Source organism: Rasamsonia byssochlamydoides, assembly GCF_041956645.1.
Source record: "Rasamsonia byssochlamydoides strain NRRL 3658 unplaced genomic scaffold VTN77scaffold_27, whole genome shotgun sequence".
Taxonomy (NCBI): domain Eukaryota; kingdom Fungi; phylum Ascomycota; class Eurotiomycetes; order Eurotiales; family Trichocomaceae; genus Rasamsonia; species Rasamsonia byssochlamydoides.
Window position 1 is genome coordinate 315,167 of NW_027192410.1, and position 20,394 is coordinate 335,560.

Sequence of the window (20,394 nt, forward strand, 5' to 3'; positions counted from 1 at the left end):
TTGAGCTGTGGAGGGTAGGGAGATTGGTTATCTTTTTTTCTTTTTTTCTTTTTTTCTTTTTTTTTCTCTCTTTCTTGTTTTGTCGCCTGTATTTTCTCACATCCTTTTTTTTTCTTTTTTTTTTCTATATTTCTGTATTTTTGCTTCCTATATTTTCTTTTTTTTTCTTTGTTTGTTGTTTTTTGTTTTGCTTTGTTGTTTCAGCGACACGTCCTGCCGAGTTGCGTTGTGCTTGTTCTGTTGCTGTCGTACCTATTATCTTGCCGCCAGTCCAGTCCCTCACAGAAAAGCAGCATACTGCCAGGGGACTTGATAATGAGAATTTACTGATTCTTTCCCGAAATCTGGATATTATCTACAGTAGAAGCCTATTCTCTCAGTATACAAGATGGTTAAGTCGATATAGAATTCCCTGCCAGAATTTTCAAAGAGCAGGATTGTGGAAGACTTCTAAGTGCTTCACTTTCCTGCAGGAAAGCTCCATATCTGTAGACATGCTTGCATCATCTTGCCTGCCTGATCCTTTGGGACTCCTCAACCGTCATAGATTGTCTATTCTGGCTCTGAGTCTAGCAAGTGAATTTATCAGGCACACTTGAAGAAGTGAAGTGAAGACAAGCCAACGGGAAGGGAAGCATTGTTCAAAGGTTGATACTCAATAGGATTGTTCACTTCACGCAGTGAATGAAAGCCTCGTACCTTCCCAGTTCACCTCACATAGACAAAGCCAAAGCACGCTGGAGGGGCAGTTTCTTATTGATGAGGTGGGCATCTGTTCTTTTTCAGACGAATCAACTTTCCATCATCTTGTGAATACTACAACGATCACAACTGCCACAACAAACCGTATAAAAGACAGCTTCGTGAGAACAACATTTGTATCAGCTTCAGCTTTCAGATACCTTCCACATACCTACATACCTCACCACCTGCTCAGGTAGCAGATCGCGTCAGCTATGACAAAAGTCAAGTTGAACGAGGATGGAGATCCCATCTTCCACGTAAGTATCTGTTGTTTCTTTTGATGTCTTTTGTTTGATCCTGGAATGACATATGTACGACCGGTCTGGCTGTGCTATGAGCAGTTTCTGATCTTCCATCAGACGTCAAACGTCAAACAGTCTGCATGATCTCCTGAGATTTGCCATCTATTTCCCTGAAATCTTATTTCATCAGTTTTGTCTACTCTCCTACCATGAAACCCGCTGATTCGATTAATCTAGCTCATCGAAGTTGAGCCGCCAGAAACGTATCCTCGACACCTAACTGGCAATCTCAAAGCGAAATACGACTTTCTTTTCACCCAATACTACCAGCTCAGAGACCTGTGGGATGTCCAGCTTAAGAACCACAGAGACTATTGGAACATCAAAGCCGCTTATGACTTCTGGTGTGAGAACGGCACAAAAACGATCCAGGGACGGCAATTTGGATGGAGTGAAGATTGGCTGGTCGACGCCATCGCCGACGTCAAGGAGGAACTTATCGATCTGGAAGACGCTGGAAAACGCATTAAGGTGATCAAAGCAGCTAACAAACTCACCGTTGACCTGCTCGCTTCGGCGCGGGCTGCTCGCGTGCGCGAAAATGGCTTGAAGAGAATACAAATCCAAGAAGACTCCTCCTCCAACACCGCCACTGAGCCCGAGTCTCCCAGTCACAAACCTCATCGCCGTCCTTCGCGCTATCACGATGCACCAGTGAAGAAGAAAACGAACCCTCGCTACAATACCCGTGCAGGCTCGCGGGAGGATCCTATCATTATCGGCCAGGACTCTGACGACGAAGGTGGTCCTCCCCATCGTGGACGCCAGAGACGAACACGGCCCCGGGCGAAGGACCAGTATCAACGACGCAGTCATTCTCTACATCCATCCGCTAACTCGCGCGTCCGTCGTCGTCGGAACCATACTACCCCTGAACGTAGCCACGCCCACACCCATGCTCCGCAGACGCCAGTCAAGCCGCGTCGCAGCAGAGACAACGTGCGTTCCGCGTCTGGATCTCCGAGCAAGAAGAGAGCGCGCAGCAGAGACGGGAAGGATTCTGGACGTGCTCGAAAGTCACCCAAGCGCAATGTAGATGGCAATGCAGGTAGCTCGTCTTCAGACAAGTCCTCCCCGGGAAGTGCGAGCCCGGGAAGTGCGAGCCGCAGCAGCAGTAGCAGCGGTGATGGAGGTTGTCTTCTGGTTGACGAGGAGAGAACCTAAACTTTTCAAAGAGAGAGAGATGATGAAACTGTCGATGTTGACAGATTTGTTACTCTGGACTCAGGATTCAAGTGATTGCTCACGTTTACACGCACGACATACATTTGACATGTGATGGATGTCCTTCTTTTCTGTATTGTATGTACTGTACAACTCCTGTTCCTCTATCTATTTTATTCAATTGTGCTGAGTACATTGTCAAACTCCTCTTCTTTGATTTTTTTTCTTCTCTTGAGAATCATCTCTTTCCTTCCTTCAGAGAAAATCACCATCCTGATATCACAACATATTTCTTTTGACTTTGACTTGGGCTTTGCTTTGCTTTGACTTGACTTTTACCAGTTTGTTTGAAGAATGGAATAGCATAGCAAGGAAAGGAAACGAAACGAAACGAAAGCCATGAATGAGATCGATACATTCAATAAACGAATGGAATGCATAACAACATAACATAACATAACCTGGCATAACAGACATAGCATGACATGACATCACGTAAAATGACATACGTAGCATAACAATAACATGACATGACATGATTCCCCAACTCATAAACTCATCTGATAACGATCGATGACGATAACTTCTTGGCTGGTTGATGTCGTTCGTTCGTTCGAACAGAGCGGAGCAATGGACAGGATAGATAACATCATCAAATCGATCAGATCAGATCAGATCAAACCAAAAATAAGATCGGGTCAGATCGAGAGTGCATAAGATCGAATGGAATGGAATGGACTGGACTGAAAGGCACTGTGCATATATATATCATCGGTGGTAATAATTGCTGGGCTCGTCTGCTCGTTTGCTTGCTGGGTGGCTGGCTGGCTGGTTCAAATGGAGTCATCGACTGATTTCATTCAACGCTTCAATTGAAGTAAAAAAAGGTCCTCCTGTCCCCTGTATGTCTCCACTCCTTCGTTCCTCCTGTATGTCTATTGTATGTAAGCCTTTAGATATTGTAAAAGGGAAAATATGAGAAGAGAGAAGACGAGTAGTAAATGAGCCAGCTAGCTCAATTCCCCGTCCTCGCTGAAGGCCGTGTCCTGAGGAACATGTCTCCTGGATTGTATCCGAGAGGAGCAGCAGCAGCATCAGCGACGCCATTCGGACTGCTGCCGTTTGTCGTCTGCTCCTGCTCCTGCTGCTGCTTGGCGTTGGCCTCCCTCTCCGCCTGCGCAGTAACCTTCCTCCACTCGTCGAGGACGACATCCAGCTCGGTGTTGGCGTCCTGGCAGATGGCGTCCATCTTGATGTCGTTGCGGTCGTAGCCAAAGGGGTCTTCGAGCTGCGAGCCGATGCCCTCGATGCCGTAGAGCGTGAAGATGACCAGCGTCACGATGGGGACGGCCCACCAGCCGAGCTCGTCGACCATGGCGAAGGGGAGGACGCAGCCGAAGAGGGCGAGGACTTGTTTTTGGTGGATTCTGCGGGATATTAGTATGGACTGTCTGTACATTGGTTTGGGTATGCGAGTAGGGTGCATTTCGAACTCCAGTTTTTTCCAAAAAAGAAAAGTGAGGGGTGAAAGTGATTCAACTTACAAATGTGCCACCGGAATCGGAGTCAGCTTGATCGTCTCCATCTTGCCAAAGGCATCTGTCAGCGTGTTCAACTGCGCCTGCATCTGACTGGCTCCCGGGGCATGGAACCAGCCCCGATCGACGCCTCGCTTGATGAAACTGTCCACAAAGAAAGTCAACTGAAACGGCAGCCCCAGGCCGTCCTCTTCATGGCCCTCGAGTCCCACAGGCAGCAGACTGGCATAGACCGGGTTGAACACCGCCGCCCCGTCGCCTGCTGCGATCTCGTGGCCGGCAGAGCCCAACGCCCAGGCGGCGCCCCATTCGGCGCGCAGATGGTTCTTGACCGCGTAGGGGATGGCCATCAGAAACCGGACGGTGCGTTCGACGTCTTGTTTCTCTTCCTGCGTCAAGGGCCGCTTGGTCGTGTAGCTGTTGGTCACGATCGTGCGCACCAGATTGCGGATGCAGGTGTTGATCGTCTGGATGCCGTTGCGCCCGTCCCAGAAGCGGTTGTAGGAAGTCTGGTTTCGGAAGACAAGCATCAGACCGACGACAATTGACAGGGAGGGAATCTATCTTTGCATTAGAATTAACCACCACCAACAGTCGAAAGTTTCGGAAGTAGTTGCATAGCATACAATCGTCGACGGTAACCCGACACTCTCAAAGACATACTTGTCCAGACAGACAACGAACGCAGTGAAAATAGCATGGCAGATAACCGGGACAATGATCGCGCCATGCACCGCACCCTTGATGAATCGAAACACCAGGGGCCATCGTCGAGGCTTCCTCCGACTCGACAGCAGAGAAGGATGCGTCCCCGCGCGGTGGTGATGATTTCTATCGCCGTTATGATTCAGTCTCAGTCCCAGTGCTGGAGTGCCAGTGCCGGTTGGCGTTGTAGGTTCGCTGATAAACCGCATGATGGGAATAATAAACAATCCAAAGAGTGAAAACCGGGATTGGCTGCCACCGTGGTGGTGATTGTTCAATTCAGTTCATCCCCGCCCCCGGCAAACGACCAGGTTGGTTGTTCAGGAACTATATGTACAGCACAGCCTTGATTGGATCCACCCCCGCTGATTCTTACTGAAGCTGCAGAAGAGAGAACACAACAAGTGAATTGGAGAAACACGCTGCCCTGGATTTATTATCTATGTTGTCGCATGTAGTCATGAACCACGGTTTCAAGATAAACGAACTAAATTAGCTTCATCCCGTGCGCTGAGCTGTCTGAGCGGGCTAATATTACTGTGCTACTAATACTAAGGTGGGGTGATGAGGGAGATCCATCCATGTAACGGCTCTCCACATGTCGATCAATTGACGCAGTCCTTGAATAATATGAGCCAGCCAACTGGCAACTCCTGTACACCGTACCTAACCGACGGCTTTGCATCGTCTGTGGCAGAGTCAGGATTAATGTAAAAGGACCAACCAGACATTAAAGTTGAAACGCGGCATCCATGTAGAATTATATCACTGAATTTGGGTGCTATCGATGATCCTAGCCCTAGTAACATTAAAATATACAGAAGATAAATACATACAGTACATATAGAAGAATCCCTTCAACAATCAAATCTCACAAATGCCTACCCAAAAAAAGTTTGACAAATAGCTTTTCCCTCTGTAACAGAGCAAAGCGGGACCAGCTCAAAGAAATGCAAGCCAGAGGACAAATTTCGACAATGCAAGGGGCTGTACAGGGTGATATCCGCTAGATCATAGAATCGTAAAATGGATGAAGAACATTTGTTTGATCGCTATCAAATGAACATTGTGTGACACGGCAAGTGGACGAAACGAAATGCAGCCATCTGTGCAAGCCTGTGACGCCGGAGTAACATGCAATCATCCATATATAAGATATGCTCGGAGGACCGGTGGATTCAAGAACGCACAGCAGATACAACAAATACACCAAGGAACTCAATTTATAAACGTCCAGCCCGACCATCAAAGGCGAGCAGCCCGTTGTCATTCCTAGGAGTCATGGGGTTGTCTTCAAAGGTCTCAGCGTTGGCCGGAGTGTCGGAGCGGCGTTGCGACTGACGGGATGCACCTGAGGGCGTTCCGGTCGGAGATGATCGAGCTGGAATAGGGATATTCGCACTTCGGCTATTGCTGGTGGCATCTTCCTGCGTAGTGTTGTTCGCACTGTCAGGATTTCCCGCTTCTTGCCCGGGCGTTCCTCTCTCTTCCAGACGCATGTTCTCGGTGATGGCAGCCAGATCTGCGTCGTCAGATGGATGCCCTTGGGAAACGCCGTTCGCCTGCGGGTGTGACTCCTCCGAATTGTTCTGTGGTGCCTCGGGAGCAGGCTCACGATTTGGTTTCGATGCTTCACGCTTCTCCTCATCATCCGAATCGTTGGAGTCTACTTCGGCACTCAGATCGGTCCAAGCACGACAGTTGGGGCACTGGAACATAGGGTAGTCTGGGGTGTGAATCAACCGGCGGATACACTTGTAATGCCACACGTGGGCACATGCTGCCATGAACAGACATTGGTACGGTCTCTGCAGAAATAGCAGCATTAGCAACGCTTCCACGGTGACAGATCAAGGTAGATGACTCACCAGAACAGACCCCAGACAAATGGAACACTCTCGACAACCAGCAAAGTCGTCTGCGGCATCGCCCTTTCCGAGGTTTTTGATCAAGGCTTCCGTGTTTTTACTACATGCCCGGTCAGTCCATAGTCTTGGTACGGGGAAAACAAGAGGACGACAGACTTGAACTCGTTTGGTCTCTGCTGCCAGCTGCGGTTACACTCGATCCGTATCCGGACGCATCGAAAGATCATCTCCTCTCCACCCCTGAAGTCGATCCCCAGCTGCACGATATCACCATCTCGGACCGCATACAGCCGGGACTCCATGTTGGGCTGGCTCAGGCGCATTCGGTTCAAGAAGGTTCCCGACGAACTCCCTACATCTTTGATGTACCACTGCCCGTTGGAGAAAGAGAATTCGCAATGTTTGCGGCTGACCACCTTCGACTTGAATCCGATCGGAGCGTCTGACGGTTCAGACGGGTTGGCCACCGGCACGCCATCGCGCTCCGAGTATCGTCCTACCCGGATGACAGAGTCCTCAGATGGTAACGTGCGTGACATAGGTGCGAAAGGTAACGAGGGCCTGGAAGAGTGATGGGGATCTTGATAGGGGAAAAAACGGATCGTGGCTTCCTGTTTCGGTTTGGGGGTAACTGAACGACTGTCCGGCGTTGATGAATCTGCTCGGCCTGTGGCAGTGTTCTGAGACGAGGTCGCACTGCTCTGGCCATTTGTCGAATCTGGAATGACCGATACCAAGCCATCTCCCACGGCAGACGCCATCTTTTGTACCCCGTTCCCTGCTAACTGACTCTGCGGATCATGCGACGGGGCGGATCGAGAGGACTCAGACGGTTGTGTCTGAGCACGCGGGTCGGGGTTGGTGCTGGCTGTCGTCGACTGGGGCGTAGGAGACTCGGAGGAGCTACTGGCAGAGTGCAATCCGACAACGCGAGTCAAGCTGTTTCGATAACTTCGTTGGTTGGCAGAGGATGAGGAGGGAGAAGAGGAAGATGAATGCGGGGTGAGATAGCTCTGGGTGTAGGCGCGCAGCTGGCTGAGTCGGCGGAGACGTCCCGCACGAGCGGTCGGCGACGTAGGCGGAGGATGCGAATCCGATGCAGCGGACGCAGACATGGACAAGGGCGATAAGATAAAATAAAATAAATACAAATTCGACGTCCTCGAAACACGGATTCTTTTTCCGTTCGTCTTTTGCGATCGCGAGGCCGCCTATGTTACCCAAGACGGGGGGTGAATATCGTATGGTATCGTATGGTATGTTCGCTGACAGGCAGGACCCGAACCGGCGGGTGATTGGGCGCAAGTATGTACTGTACTGTACCAGGTATTAAGAGAAACGAGGCTTTTTTTTTCTTTTATGCCATGGCGAGCAACAACACGGTATCGTCCAGCAGAACCATGTCTTTTTCTCCCGCAGAACAATTTGCAGTGTCGGCTAATATAGAGCAGTAAGCGAAAAGAGACTGGCCTGGGGCAAATAGACAACTAAAAGCCGACGGGCAAAGAAAGAAAGCCACTATTAAAAGCCTTTCGATGACGGCCCCACAGAGTTGGTCATGCAACGTATTTACCAGCGCCTGCTAAAGCGTAATTTGTAGCTCATGAACTACCTAGGTAGCTAGCCAGCCCCAGCTAAAAAGCTGATTAGCAGGTCCCTAGGGCCTAGGACCGTCCAGTAGCGTTTACCTTAATTATCGGTACTCCGTAATGAGCTACATACCTAGGAGTAGTCACAAGGAGGTCTGCTCCGAAGCCTGGATGGTTCTCTTATCGCTGTCGACAAGAACTAGATCAATCTGGAGTGCGGAGTACTCCATAAGTATTGCAGTTCTGCTCTTAAGAATCATATCATGCCTGCATCGGCTCATGTGAATCAAGCGGGGTTCTTGGTGGCAAAAGACAATCAATTGATCAACGTCAACGCGTATTATAGGCTGGGGATTGCGTCGCCGATCATCAATTCTTCGTCCTCTGTCCGTCCTATGGCGGCAGCATCTCCTTTAAATACATCCCCATCCTGAGAACCTTGGTGTGATTGGCTATGAACTCATCTCCTCCCGCGATAAGCTAAAGCTTCCAGTCGAGACGTTGACTATGTGTTGACCCCCTGTATGTACACGCAAGTGAAGACTGCGGGTAGGCACGTGTGAGTAGTTCTAGATCCCCGTCGAGGGCATCGATGATCTGGCACCCCCTCCTCTGAGATCTCTGCCTGGAAACGTGTCGATCGGCCAGATAAAGTTTGGTGTCTTCTGCACTTGCAACGACCTGGAACTCATGCATAAAGCCTAAACTTTGGAGATGACATAAACGTCGCAAACCGGGAATTTCCACCGGTTCTCTCGCTCGATGAGTACTACTGCCATCCCCTGTCGCATGTAAGGTCCACAAAGGTTATTATTCTCTTGCCACTGGTCGATTGGCTCGATAATTGTGAAATGTGCGAGTAGTCTCCATTCAACGGATGCCGAACTTGGCTTCGTAAGTAGCCTGGTTGACAGGTGGGCATGGTCTAATCTATCTCTGATGATGACGATCTGAAAAGATCATGGCAGCCGACAGATGTCCTGCCGGTGTAGTCATCAGTGAAGGATACAGCCTTGCAAGAGTGCCATCTCTTTTCTCCTGCTGCCTGCTGTCCAGGAGGTCTTACCCGACGTATCACTGACAAGGATGTCGATGAAATATTTTAGCGGATATAGTTGCCTGTCATCACCGTCACCATATTATAAAAACCTCAACTTCCGATTTGCACACTGCCACGTGATTGCAAAAACAAATTTCCTGCAATCTGCTCACCCGCCTATCAGCAAGAGATAATGTAAATTGAAAAAGGGACCGCGTATTGGTACAAAGTCATATATTAGCAAGGGATAATTTTCAGTGAGGCAGAAACCCATTAGTAAGGGGCATGGTGAGAATTATAGCAGGGAATATAGGTAGAAAGCCTGCCTGGAAAGGAGATAATAAAGAGGTAGACCTGGAGTCAGCCTCTGCAGATGTCCGGATTCGACACGCAATGGAGGGCGTAGACGGGTGTAGAAGAGACGACCACTCGGAAATGCGGGCCGCGTTTGTTTACCGTGTCTGGGCCGGTTACGACAAATCAGAGGAGATGGCAGATGGATAAAGGGAGCTTCCAACCAGGCAATCATCACGAGAGGCATGTCAATGCTCGTCACGTCGTTGCTTTGAAGAATAATCACGGGATCACTCATTAGGTCGAGTAGGTGGGTTCTTAGGTAAGACATTGCATGCCGTTGCTGGGCAAGAGTAAACAAGGTTCGGTGTCAGCTGCCGGAAGCTCAGGCTGTTTGAAGTATTGTATCGACTCGTACGGAGTCATCAGTTTCAGTCTGGCTCCTGCTCCACGTCGATCAATCGATCGATCGATCGGATTCATTTGGGAACGGATATTAATAAGAATATTCTAATATTATCAAGGGAGCTTTGACCCGTTGGCGTCGGCACACGGGGAACTTGGAAGCTCCAGCCTCGCTTTCCTTAGTTCCCTAGGACTTCACTAAAGGCTGGTCATTTAGCTCGTAGTTAGTTGGTCGACCACCACCTCGATTGTCATTCGAATCACAAGAACATCCTCCACCACCACCACCATGACAACCTCCATCTCCGTCACCCCCTGCTAACAGCCTTTCCAAGTAGAAATCCTCGTCTCCCCTGTCAGATCACGCGGCGACTGCTCTGTCCTACGAGAGGTCCTCGTCTCCTATATGCGTCCCGCCCGTCGATCGTCCTCCGTCTCCTCGGATCCCGCTCGCCTCATCCTCACACCTGTCCCGCAGCTCTAACAACACTGCTATCAAGCATTGCATCGAAGCTTTCCCATCCAATTCATTCCCTCCCAAAACCGGTTGTGTCGCAGATCCCCTCGTCTGGTCCTGCGGGACTGTCTCAAGCCAAGACATGACTGAGATCGCGAACGCATGTCTGGCCTGTCTGTCGGCTATCGACCGGTGGTGCCATATTACCGAGTGTTTGGGGCCTATCAGAGGTCGTTCAAGGGAAGGCATCTATGAGACGACCTTGGCGGATAGTGAGCGGGAGGCCGTGGCAGACCTGCTTCAGTATCTCGAGAACGTGCGTTCAACCAGTATCCCCTTCTTGTTGCTATATGAAGGCTTAGACTAAGGATGATCTCTTTGTCTGCAGCGTGCTGAAACCGATTTCTTCTCGGGAGAACCTCTTCGGGCGCTGAGTACGCTCGTCTACTCCGACAATATCGATCTACAGCGGAGCGCTAGTTTGACTTTTGCAGAGATCACAGAACGAGGTCCGTACCAACATTGGGGCGTCAGTGGCCTTGTCTTGTGCTAATATCGAGTCTACCACGTCTCCAGATGTACGAGAAGTTGACCGAGATACCCTCGAACCGATCCTGTCTTTACTTCAGAGCCCAGATATTGAGGTGCAACGGGCAGCGAGTGCTGCTCTAGGAAATCTCGCTGTCAACAGTACGTCGTCGATGACCTCAGGCATATAACAATGGCTGATGATGAGCAGCTGAGAATAAGGTCTTGATTGTGGCCCTGGGTGGTCTCGCCCCGCTGATACGACAGATGATGTCTCCCAATGTGGAGGTGCAGTGCAATGCCGTCGGCTGCATTACGAACTTGGCCACACACGAAGACAACAAGTCAAAGATTGCCCGGTCGGGTGCTCTGGGCCCGTTGACTCGGCTCGCAAAGTCCAAGGACATGCGCGTCCAACGCAATGCTACGGGGGCTCTCTTGAACATGACTCACTCTGGTACGCCAGGTTCCTACAGTATCGTCCAGTCTGGTTGATATTAACATGTTTTTGGTCAGATGAAAACCGGCAACAGCTGGTCAATGCTGGTGCCATTCCAGTCCTGGTGCAACTGCTGTCGTCACCCGATGTCGATGTGCAATACTACTGCACGACTGCCCTCAGCAACATTGCTGTTGATGCTGCCAACCGCAAGAGACTGGCTCAGACCGAGTCCCGGTTGGTGCAGTCTCTCGTGCAACTCATGGACTCATCAACTCCGAAGGTCCAGTGTCAGGCGGCCCTGGCCCTCCGGAACCTGGCCTCCGACGAGAAGTATCAGCTCGAAATCGTACGGGCAAAAGGTCTGCCACCGCTGCTACGACTCCTTCAATCTTCCTACCTACCACTCATCCTATCCGCCGTCGCTTGCATTCGGAATATCTCAATCCACCCCCTCAATGAGTCTCCCATCATCGATGCGGGCTTCTTGAAACCTCTCGTCGATCTTCTTGGCTCGACGGACAATGAAGAGATTCAGTGCCATGCAATTTCGACCTTACGCAATCTGGCTGCCAGTTCAGATCGCAACAAGGAACTTGTTCTTCAGGCTGGTGCGGTCCAGAAGTGCAAGGATCTGATTTTACATGTCCCGGTGATTGTGCAATCTGAAATGACCGCTGCGATTGCCGTCTTGGCACTCAGTGATGAGCTGAAGCCTCGACTGCTGAATTTGGATGTGTTCGATGTGTTGATTCCCCTGACGGACTCGGAAAGCATCGAGGTGCAGGGTAACAGTGCTGCGGCACTCGGGAACCTGTCTTCCAAAGGTATGCTGACTCCTTCCATTTCCTTTTTCCAATCTTCCTGCTGACGCTGATTACATTTATAGTCGGAAACTATTCTATCTTCGTCCGATATTGGACGGAGCCGAATGGCGGGATCCACGGCTACCTGACTCGGTTCCTCGACAGCGGCGACCCGACCTTCCAGCACATCGCCATCTGGACGCTGCTGCAACTGCTGGAGTCGGAGGATGCCAAACTCATCGAGCTTATTTCCAAGTCAGATGACATCGTCCAGCTGGTCAAGCGGATTTCAGATCGGAATATCGAGTCAGATGACGAGGAGGCGGAGGATGGGGAAGGGGAGGTCGTTGCGCTGGCACGGCGGTCTCTCGAGCTTCTCGGAAAGGGGCCTAAACAGACACTTGTTGAGGGCTAGTCTTGCTATTTTATATTTTTAATGCCGCCATACTCCGTCCTTGTTGTTTCCTTTGATACCGTTCGCCGTCCCTGCTGCATGGTGTATTTTCTTTTGTCCGGACATTGACATGGTGCTTCCTGTGCTTCTACATTTGGTGTGATAGCGTTTCTTGATTGGGATGAGACTTGTCCATTGATTATTTCCTATGTCCTGCCAAAGAGGTTTATTGTTTGATGCACTTCGACCAGTGTGTTCAGATGAACTTAATACTATCAACTGTCCTTAAGTTGGCATCTGTAACAGCTATGATACCTATCTTTATTATGGAGTCGAAATATTCTATAATTTTTTTTCTTTTTGTTCTGGTAGAGTCGACAAGAGCTATCTACCTATATAGCTGTCCACGAAAATGCAGCGCACCATTTCCGTCCTTGGGCGGGAGCATGGCCGCTTTACACCGTCACGTGACGGAGACATGGTGAGCAGGGAGGGAGCAGGGACAGAGCCAACGGGAGTCGACGCAAGTCTTGGTGTGACACTCTGGAGCCTGACCAATGTTGACCCATACTCTTCCGGCTATACTTTCTCATGCTAGAATCGGCAAGAAGTCCAATTTCAGCCTCCTCAGAAACAATTTTAGCCTCAACAGCGCGGCTTATACGGTCAACATACGAGGAACAACTTTTGAGATCTCCAACATGGAATACTGGATTCCATTTCTTGTATTTCTCATCACTTTCGTCTCTTAAATGTCAATACAAAATGGCTGCTGCTGGCTAGTATTTTCCATATTTCTATGACCCATCTAATCAAGTTGAAAAAGAAATTTCATTTACCCCGTCGATGACTGCTTGAGATAATCCAGCTATACTTTGTTACCTCACGACTACTATATCACCCTGCCCAGATAGTACGTGGAATATCCAAGCCTCTGTTCCCTGTCTTTTATAGCTGCCACACGCCATTATTAAGGGTTGGATCGAATTCACTCTTCCTATAAATGAACAAAATAAGCCAGTGCTACAAGGCTGTTTCTGGATATTCGCCAGTTCCAATTCATTGTTAGTTATAAAAGGCTCTTTAACCTGCATTATATCATGTCAGTTTCCTTAAGTTCAGACAAGAAATCTTTTTATTGCAGCAAGTGATAGAACATACAGATTATGTATGGCCAGAACATGCAACATTGGGCCCATTCAGGAGCAGAACCAATAGTTGCAATTGGATTCCTTATATGATTTGAGGCAGTGCAGAAGATGCGATACGTCTCTGTAAGCCATAGAGTAGCTGTATGGTTGCGGCAAGCTGAATTCCAGGGGTCTTCGAAGCTCACTGTGATGAGACACAGCTCTGATTTTGGCAAAGTCCTTCTCATTGCGCGACATGGGTAACTGAATTCAGCCCTGGTTTGCACACCAACCTCCCGCAACGGTCCACAGCTAACTTTCAAGCCAATCCTGTCGCTGGAACTATCGTGTCATGTGTGGTTAATACTTGAATGCTGTTTCGGAGGAATGCCGGCAGGATCATTGTGTCGTGAATTGTGGCCAGGGGAGAAAATACCACAGGTTGAGAGTCGTCATGTCTCTCGGCGTGACCGACTCAGCTGGAGGTGCAATTGCTGCTGCAGCAAAGCAACCCGTACGGATTCCAAAAAGAGAAAATACACCGAAGTAGGATACGGTCTTGATGCTTCTCCGAAAGACCCGAAGACTTATGACTACTAACATACCAGATAAGTTGACCATGTCGGAAGAGGAAAGAGAGTAAACCTTAAGGACGGAAGATCGACGAGGGTCGTAGAGCGAGGAAACCAAATTTGCTGGCTAGCTGGTACACTCTTATCTCAAAGCAAACTCAATTGTTCAAAAAATGGCCATAGACTCTCATTTCCCATTGCACGTTCTTGAGGATCGGATTCAAAAGGCGAAGATAAATACCTAGAAAGATTGCGTCGTTTCTGCCCTATAAGCAACGAATCGAGTCGACTGAACCAAACCGTAACGGGATTTGGTTCGTAAAATAGATTGGAGGGGAAGCATATCTTTAAAAGAGTAGATAGTATGTTGTTAGCGGCACGCCTAATAAAAGTAGATAACCAGACAGATACGATACGATACGTCCGTGCAGGGATTGTAGGTGCATGCTATCAGTGCCACCCATTTCCAGAGAACATCTCTCTCGCCTTTCGGGCTCTGTCTGGCATAGGTGAAAGTCTGCTCTGTCCGCCTCGGACTAGTAAGCTTGCGAAATCAACTTTGAAGGAAATACGCCGGACCTGCCCGGCGGCTGTTGGCCATTTGAAACCGAAGAAGACATTTCAGCCGGTGGGTTGAGTAACTTGTTCGCGAGCTTACGTGGTCACATCCTGTATAATTGTGCAGTCGGTACGAACAGGGGTTGTTTCGAGTAGCCTGATAGAAAATACCGTTTCAGACCCTGAAAAAGGCCTTGCAACGAAGTACCAACATAACAATTAAACCAGGGTTGAACTGTACACCACATGCACGTCCTTGCAGGTGGCGACTGCAAGGGCACTACACTATCTCACCGGTCCGATCCGTTCCTTATTAAGACTTCGCTTGCATGCGGCACGCCCGTCCATCTAAGATAAATTAATCCCCTATAAGGAAAGTGGAAAGCCAAGCAAGAGCTGTCAAGGCGCAGAAATTGATCCGCGTCCGTTCAGCTGAACATGGGGGCCTACACTACATTAGTAATTTCCCCAATGCAATGCCACTGCCCACATTGGCCGCCAGACTGGACTACATGTAGGATCAGACAGCCGGCTGCCCTCCCTTTAATCCGCTTATACTTCACTCCAGGAACTTGCAACAATGGCGCAGCCCCCAGAAATGGCACAGCCCCCAGAAAGCTGTGATGGTATTTCCCTCGCCGACCCGAAAGCCCAAACTGAGGGCGACTGCGACCAGGAAAAGAAGGCCGGCCGGGCCATGTCAGATCGGTCACTGCCCATGCCGGCCGAAGCCAGCCCGGCACCGTCCAGCCCGAAGAAGCCGCTGTCCTTCTACCTCGCCTTCCTCTCTCTGCTGCTTGTGGTCCTGCTGGTGTCCCTGGACGCAACAACGCTGGCAGTCGCAATCCCAGTAAGTCCACTATGTTGCTTTCTGCCCCAAAGCTAGCCTGGTGCTCCAGCTCAAACCCCGAACCCTCCACAGGCAATCACCAGCCAACTCCACGGCACGACGCTCAAAGCCTTCTGGGCCAGCATCTCCTTCATGCTCGCCGTCGTGATCGTCCAGCCGATCTACACCAGTGTCTCGGACGTCGTAGGGCGCAAGCTCCCGCTCTACACCGCGTTCGTCCTCTTCGCCGTCGGCTCCGTTGTCTTCGCCGTCGCCCAGACCATGTCCATCGTCATCCTCGGCCGCGTGCTGCAAGGGCTCGGCGGCGGCGGCCTCGACGTGCTGAGCGAGGTCATCGTCGCCGATATCACGACCCTGAAAGAGCGCCCGCTGTACATCGGCCTCTTGTCCATCCCCGTGGCGGTGGGGAGTATCCTGGGGCCCATCCTCGGCGCGCTGTTCAGCGAGTACGTCGACTGGCGGTGGATCGGGTGGATCAACCTGCCGCTGATTGCCGTCGCCGCCGTGCTGGCCGTTTTCTTCTTGCATCTCAAGCCGATAGACCAGTCTTTGCGCTCGCGGCTGGCGAGGCTGGATTGGATTGGCATGCTGCTGTTTGCAGTCGGCAGCACGGTTTGCGCTGCCGTTGAGCTGGGCTGGCGCCATGTATCCGTGGTCGTCGTGGAGGACGATTGTCCCGTTGGTTATCGGTGTGGTCGTTCTTGTTGCCTTCAGTATCTACGAGGCCAGACCTGCCGAGCCGGTCTTCCCGTACCGCATCTTCCGCTCCCAGACGGCCCAGGTCACGCTGATTGGTGGCTTTATACATGGCATGGTCTTGTACACGCTGTTGTTATACGTGCCCTTGTTCTTCCAGGCTGTGTTCCTCGAAGCTCCCTTGCAATCGGCCATCTCAATGCTACCGTTCTGCTGCATCGTTATGGCCTTTACTGGTATTGCGGCATGGGCCGTCGAGTATATCCGCCACTACCGCTGGGAGATCTGGCTGGGCTGGGTCCTGCTGGCCGTTGGTGTCGGACTCTTTTCGCTTTGGGATGGCGACTCCTCCCTCGCCGCGACGGCCAGTTTTCAGGTCATCGCTGGCATTGGAATCGGTACTATCTTCACTGTCCCGCCCATACCAATGCAGGCGAGCGCCCCGGCCGTGGAAGACCAGGGACTTTCAGTGGGCATCTTGGTCTCGTTCCGGCTCTTCGGTGCGCTCATCGGACTTGCAGTCGGAGCGACAACTTTCAGCAGTGTCTTCGAGCGCTCTATTGCTTCTCTCGGTCCGCTGCCTGAGTCTGTGGCCATTCTGGAGAACGCAAACGAAGCAGTGGGCTTCATACCTTACCTGAGACAGATAGACCTGCCCCTTGAGATGATGGATGCCATACGAGAGGCTTACAGGAAAGCGATGCAGTCAATTTGGTACATCTTGGCCAGCTTTGGCGGCGTTGGTTTTCTCACTTCCTTGTTGGTGGAGGAATTGACCCTTGAGACAGAGGACCTGGGCCGACAACACTTTGAACATGAATCAGCTTAAAAGTTGGGGCGCAATGTGGCCAACTAAATATGGACAAGGCCGCGTGGCTCACTGGGAGGAGCCTGGCCCCAAGGAGGCCCGGTGAGGGTGGTGGGTTCCCCTGGAAAAAGCCACTGCCGCTAGACCAAGGGCCGAAATGGAAACTAGGAAGGCCCCGTTATACCGCGCCGTATAAACTCGCTAAATTCAGAATTTGGAGACCAGGGGGGTGGTGGATAACAGGGGATGTTGTTGGGATCTTCACGACAGAAGAGTGGGTTCGGCCTCCAGGCATCTGCCTCCGCCAGCCCTTCGTCCGTATAGCCGTCTTTGGGGCCGTCTACACAGCGTCTTCACCCTCCGCCATCCTGACTTGGGAGATGGGCTGTAGCCTCTCCCTCATCCTGTATTGGATCCACGGCCTGAAACTGTCGGCGACGTAGCAAGCCACCTTAGGCTCCGATACCAGCGAGTCATAATCCGTTCGTTTAGGAATCTTGTTGCCGACACGCCTCCACATCTCATCCAAGTGCTTGAATATATCAGCGGCGGTTCTCCCTGTTGTCTGCTGCTTCAGGTAGAATCATAGCTGCAAAGAACTTCAAGACTCTTCCGTGCGAAGTTGTGACCAGTTCGATGGGACACCATTCTTCAATATTATGCAGAAGAAGGCTTTCGTCAATCACCCTTGATGTCGAGGCCGAGCTGGCCGTGACGTCGATAATGGAAATAAGTCAGATCTAGTTGTGGAAATGAAGTCAGAAGCAGAGCTGTAGTTGTAATTGCAATGCTATCTAAGTGGTGATGCGAAGGTGATGTAGTCTAAGTGGTCTGTGCGTATGCACGTGACACTTGACGAATGCATAATGTGGTCGGGGCCATCCAGTATTAGTGCTCGAATCGGCAAGGACCGTCCCTGACATCTACTTACGGCCCCATGGAGTCAGCGCGTACTGCAGGGTTCCCCCCTGCGCCAGCCGCATACGAATGGGCACCTAAAGGCCCATAAACACATGTCGCTTGCATATATAACACTTTGTACCTCCATTTACGGAGGAGTGCATCAAAAGACACCACACACGCTAACGGACACTAGTAATTTATGCTGTTTCAACTGGTACATCTCTCCCCACCTATTTTACCATACTAACCTAGGTATCTTCCCAAGTCTCTGCATCCTTAATGTCTTCTAATACCCTCTGCTCTGACAGCTTCCCCTTAATATGAGTACCCTTCCATAACCATGAATCCTTACCTATACAACCTTCTTTATACTTCCACCCTTGAGCTAAATAACCTCCTGAATATGATGCATAATCTATTCAATCCATTGCTGGATTTGCTCCTGTAGCAATTTATTCCATGCCTTAATCTAAGCTTTCTTTATAGTCTTCTTATTATAAGGTGCCCCATAGATTGTTGTGAGTTTCTTTATCCATAGCCAATAAGGCTTAATCATGTTAAGGTCTAGAGAATTCCTAGGCCAGAACATATATTAGATCCTATAAAAGGAGTATACTAGGCCTTAAGCAAAATAAGCATAGGCTAAGGCATTATCTGTTACGCCTGGGTCCAACCGTAGTCGTAGATACTTGCACAATGTGTTACGGACCAACAAAATAGGAGGCTGTCCAACACAGCAGCGCATGATGAAACATGACCCCGCAAGGCAGACAGGACTAAAGGAAACCAGGTCACGTGATTGGGACGCAGTTACTGATAAGATAAGGGACCAAGGACGCAGTAGGACGTCAAGGACGCAGAAAGATGAGACCAAGGACGAAAAGGACGCAGGAACTAACGGGGCGATCATAGTAAGGACGTCAAAATGGACTCGGATGGAGAATTATAAAAGGACGAACACTTTCATGTATCTAGCCTTCCCTTCGATCGCGCTCAATACAACTCGTTTACTGAGATACTTACTTGGAGGGTCAGTAAGACATCTTACTACTATTGGTATACTTCGGTATAGCTCTAGTAGGCGTTGCCTCTGACCTAGTCGCATTTGTCTTGTTCTTCTTCGGCAGTTAGCCATTGACCCTTATTGTTATTTGCGCCTGTTCGGCATTGACCTGTTCGGTCTAGGGTCTGTTCGACCACAGTGAAGAACCTGTTCGGTTCACTTGATCCTTCTCTGACCACCAATCTGAGTATCTGCGACTACGGTTGGACCCAGCGCGTAACACAATGGTGGTTAGGGAAGGATCAAGGAGTCCCTGACTCTAATACTATCCTCGTAAGGGGTTTCTTGAGAAGAAAATAACTATTGCGGTTCTTTAAGTAGAAGTAATAACAATAACGACTAGGTCAGAGTAACGCCTATTAAAGCTATACACAAGGTATACCAATAGTAGTAAGAAGTCTTACTGACCCCCAAAGTAAGTATCTCAGTAACAATGTTGTAGACTGAATTGAACGCGCCAGAGGAAAGGCTAGATACAAGAGCGGGCGCATTTCTCCTTATATCTTCATCCATCCTCCCATCTGCCTTACCATCTGCCCCTTTTCTCATCATGGTATTCATCCTGGCAGTTTCTGCCTTCCTGACTGCCCGTCATTCTCCTTTGGCAGATGTTTTGGCAGTTATTTGATGACGTCATGATCACGTGACTTATCTGCATTATCTTTGCCTTGCGGGGTAACGTCTCATCTTGCATTGCTGTGTTGGACAGCGTTTCCTCCTGTTGGTTCGTAACATTATCCTCCTAGACTATGGTATTAGGTTAATCCTTGTTACAGACTAACAAAACAAAGGAATGTCCAACTCAGCCTTGCATGGTGAAGCAGTTACCCCGCAGGGTAGGAACAGGTCACGTGATCAAGAGAGTCCCAAGTCACGAGATCGAGATAGTCCATCAAGGGACTACGGGAAATAGTCCGTGGAGGAACTGTGAGGGAGAGTCCACGAGGGACTACGGCAAATGAGGATATCAGGGACTACAGGAAGGGTTATAAAAGGAGGTTCACTCTCACTCTTGTATCTAGTCTTTCTCTCGATCGCGTTCAATTTCAAGTATCATACTTCGTGGATTACTTGGAGGGTCAGTAAGACTACGAACCACTATTGGTATACTTGTATAGCTTTAGTGGGCATGCCTCTGACTTAGTCGTTCTTATTACTCTTTGACCTAAGGGGAGAGGCCCTTGTTATCTTGTTTATCTGTTAGGCAGTCAGCCAACTCGTGAATCTATATCGCAGTCAGCGTATAGTACGGACCCTTGTTATTCTGGATATCAGATCCAGAATAGACTTGACTCTTCGAAACGACCAATCCAGGAATCGACGATCGACTCTGTCAGACCCGCGCGTAACATAAGGTAAGCTAGAAGACATAGTATAGATAAGACAGCTCTTAAAGCCAATAAGTATAGGCAATAATGCTAGATAGAAAATAAGATAATAACTAAGTTATAGTAAACTCTAGATTATGTTACGGACCAACAAAATAGGAGGCTGTCCAACACAGCGATGCATGAGGAAACAATACCCCGCAAGGCAGGATCA

The 20,394-nt window shown here is 49.8% G+C and overlaps 6 protein-coding genes across 6 annotated transcripts; 3 read left to right on the forward strand and 3 right to left on the reverse strand.

Moving 5' to 3' along the window:
* Positions 1-956: 956 nt before the first annotated feature.
* Positions 957-2,210, forward strand: VTN77DRAFT_3852 (uncharacterized protein; the record flags this gene model as incomplete). The annotated part of the gene is made up of 2 exons (XM_069419846.1): positions 957-1,001; positions 1,224-2,210. The coding sequence occupies 2 exons, from the start codon at positions 957-959 to the stop codon at positions 2,208-2,210; spliced, it is 1,032 nt and encodes a 343-aa protein (XP_069278202.1).
* A 1,015-nt stretch (positions 2,211-3,225) lies between these two features.
* Positions 3,226-4,662, reverse strand: VTN77DRAFT_3853 (uncharacterized protein; the record flags this gene model as incomplete). The annotated part of the gene is made up of 3 exons (XM_069419847.1): positions 3,226-3,637; positions 3,755-4,308; positions 4,375-4,662. The coding sequence occupies 3 exons, from the start codon at positions 4,660-4,662 to the stop codon at positions 3,226-3,228; spliced, it is 1,254 nt and encodes a 417-aa protein (XP_069278203.1).
* A 1,014-nt stretch (positions 4,663-5,676) lies between these two features.
* On the reverse strand, positions 5,677-7,436 carry VTN77DRAFT_3854 (uncharacterized protein; the record flags this gene model as incomplete). Its single annotated transcript, XM_069419848.1, has 3 exons — positions 5,677-6,261; positions 6,322-6,421; positions 6,478-7,436. 3 exons carry the CDS (start codon positions 7,434-7,436, stop codon positions 5,677-5,679), a joined length of 1,644 nt encoding a protein of 547 aa, XP_069278204.1.
* A 2,811-nt stretch (positions 7,437-10,247) lies between these two features.
* Positions 10,248-12,293, forward strand: VTN77DRAFT_3855 (uncharacterized protein; the record flags this gene model as incomplete). The annotated part of the gene is made up of 6 exons (XM_069419849.1): positions 10,248-10,421; positions 10,494-10,614; positions 10,682-10,795; positions 10,845-11,090; positions 11,150-11,899; positions 11,962-12,293. 6 exons carry the CDS (start codon positions 10,248-10,250, stop codon positions 12,291-12,293), a joined length of 1,737 nt encoding a protein of 578 aa, XP_069278205.1.
* Positions 12,294-15,391: 3,098 nt separating this feature from the next.
* Positions 15,392-15,910, reverse strand: VTN77DRAFT_3856 (uncharacterized protein; the record flags this gene model as incomplete). Its single annotated transcript, XM_069419850.1, has 1 exon — positions 15,392-15,910. One exon carries the CDS (start codon positions 15,908-15,910, stop codon positions 15,392-15,394), a length of 519 nt encoding a protein of 172 aa, XP_069278206.1.
* Positions 15,911-16,025: 115 nt separating this feature from the next.
* Positions 16,026-16,907, forward strand: VTN77DRAFT_3857 (uncharacterized protein; the record flags this gene model as incomplete). The annotated part of the gene is made up of 1 exon (XM_069419851.1): positions 16,026-16,907. One exon carries the CDS (start codon positions 16,026-16,028, stop codon positions 16,905-16,907), a length of 882 nt encoding a protein of 293 aa, XP_069278207.1.
* Positions 16,908-20,394: the final 3,487 nt, after the last annotated feature.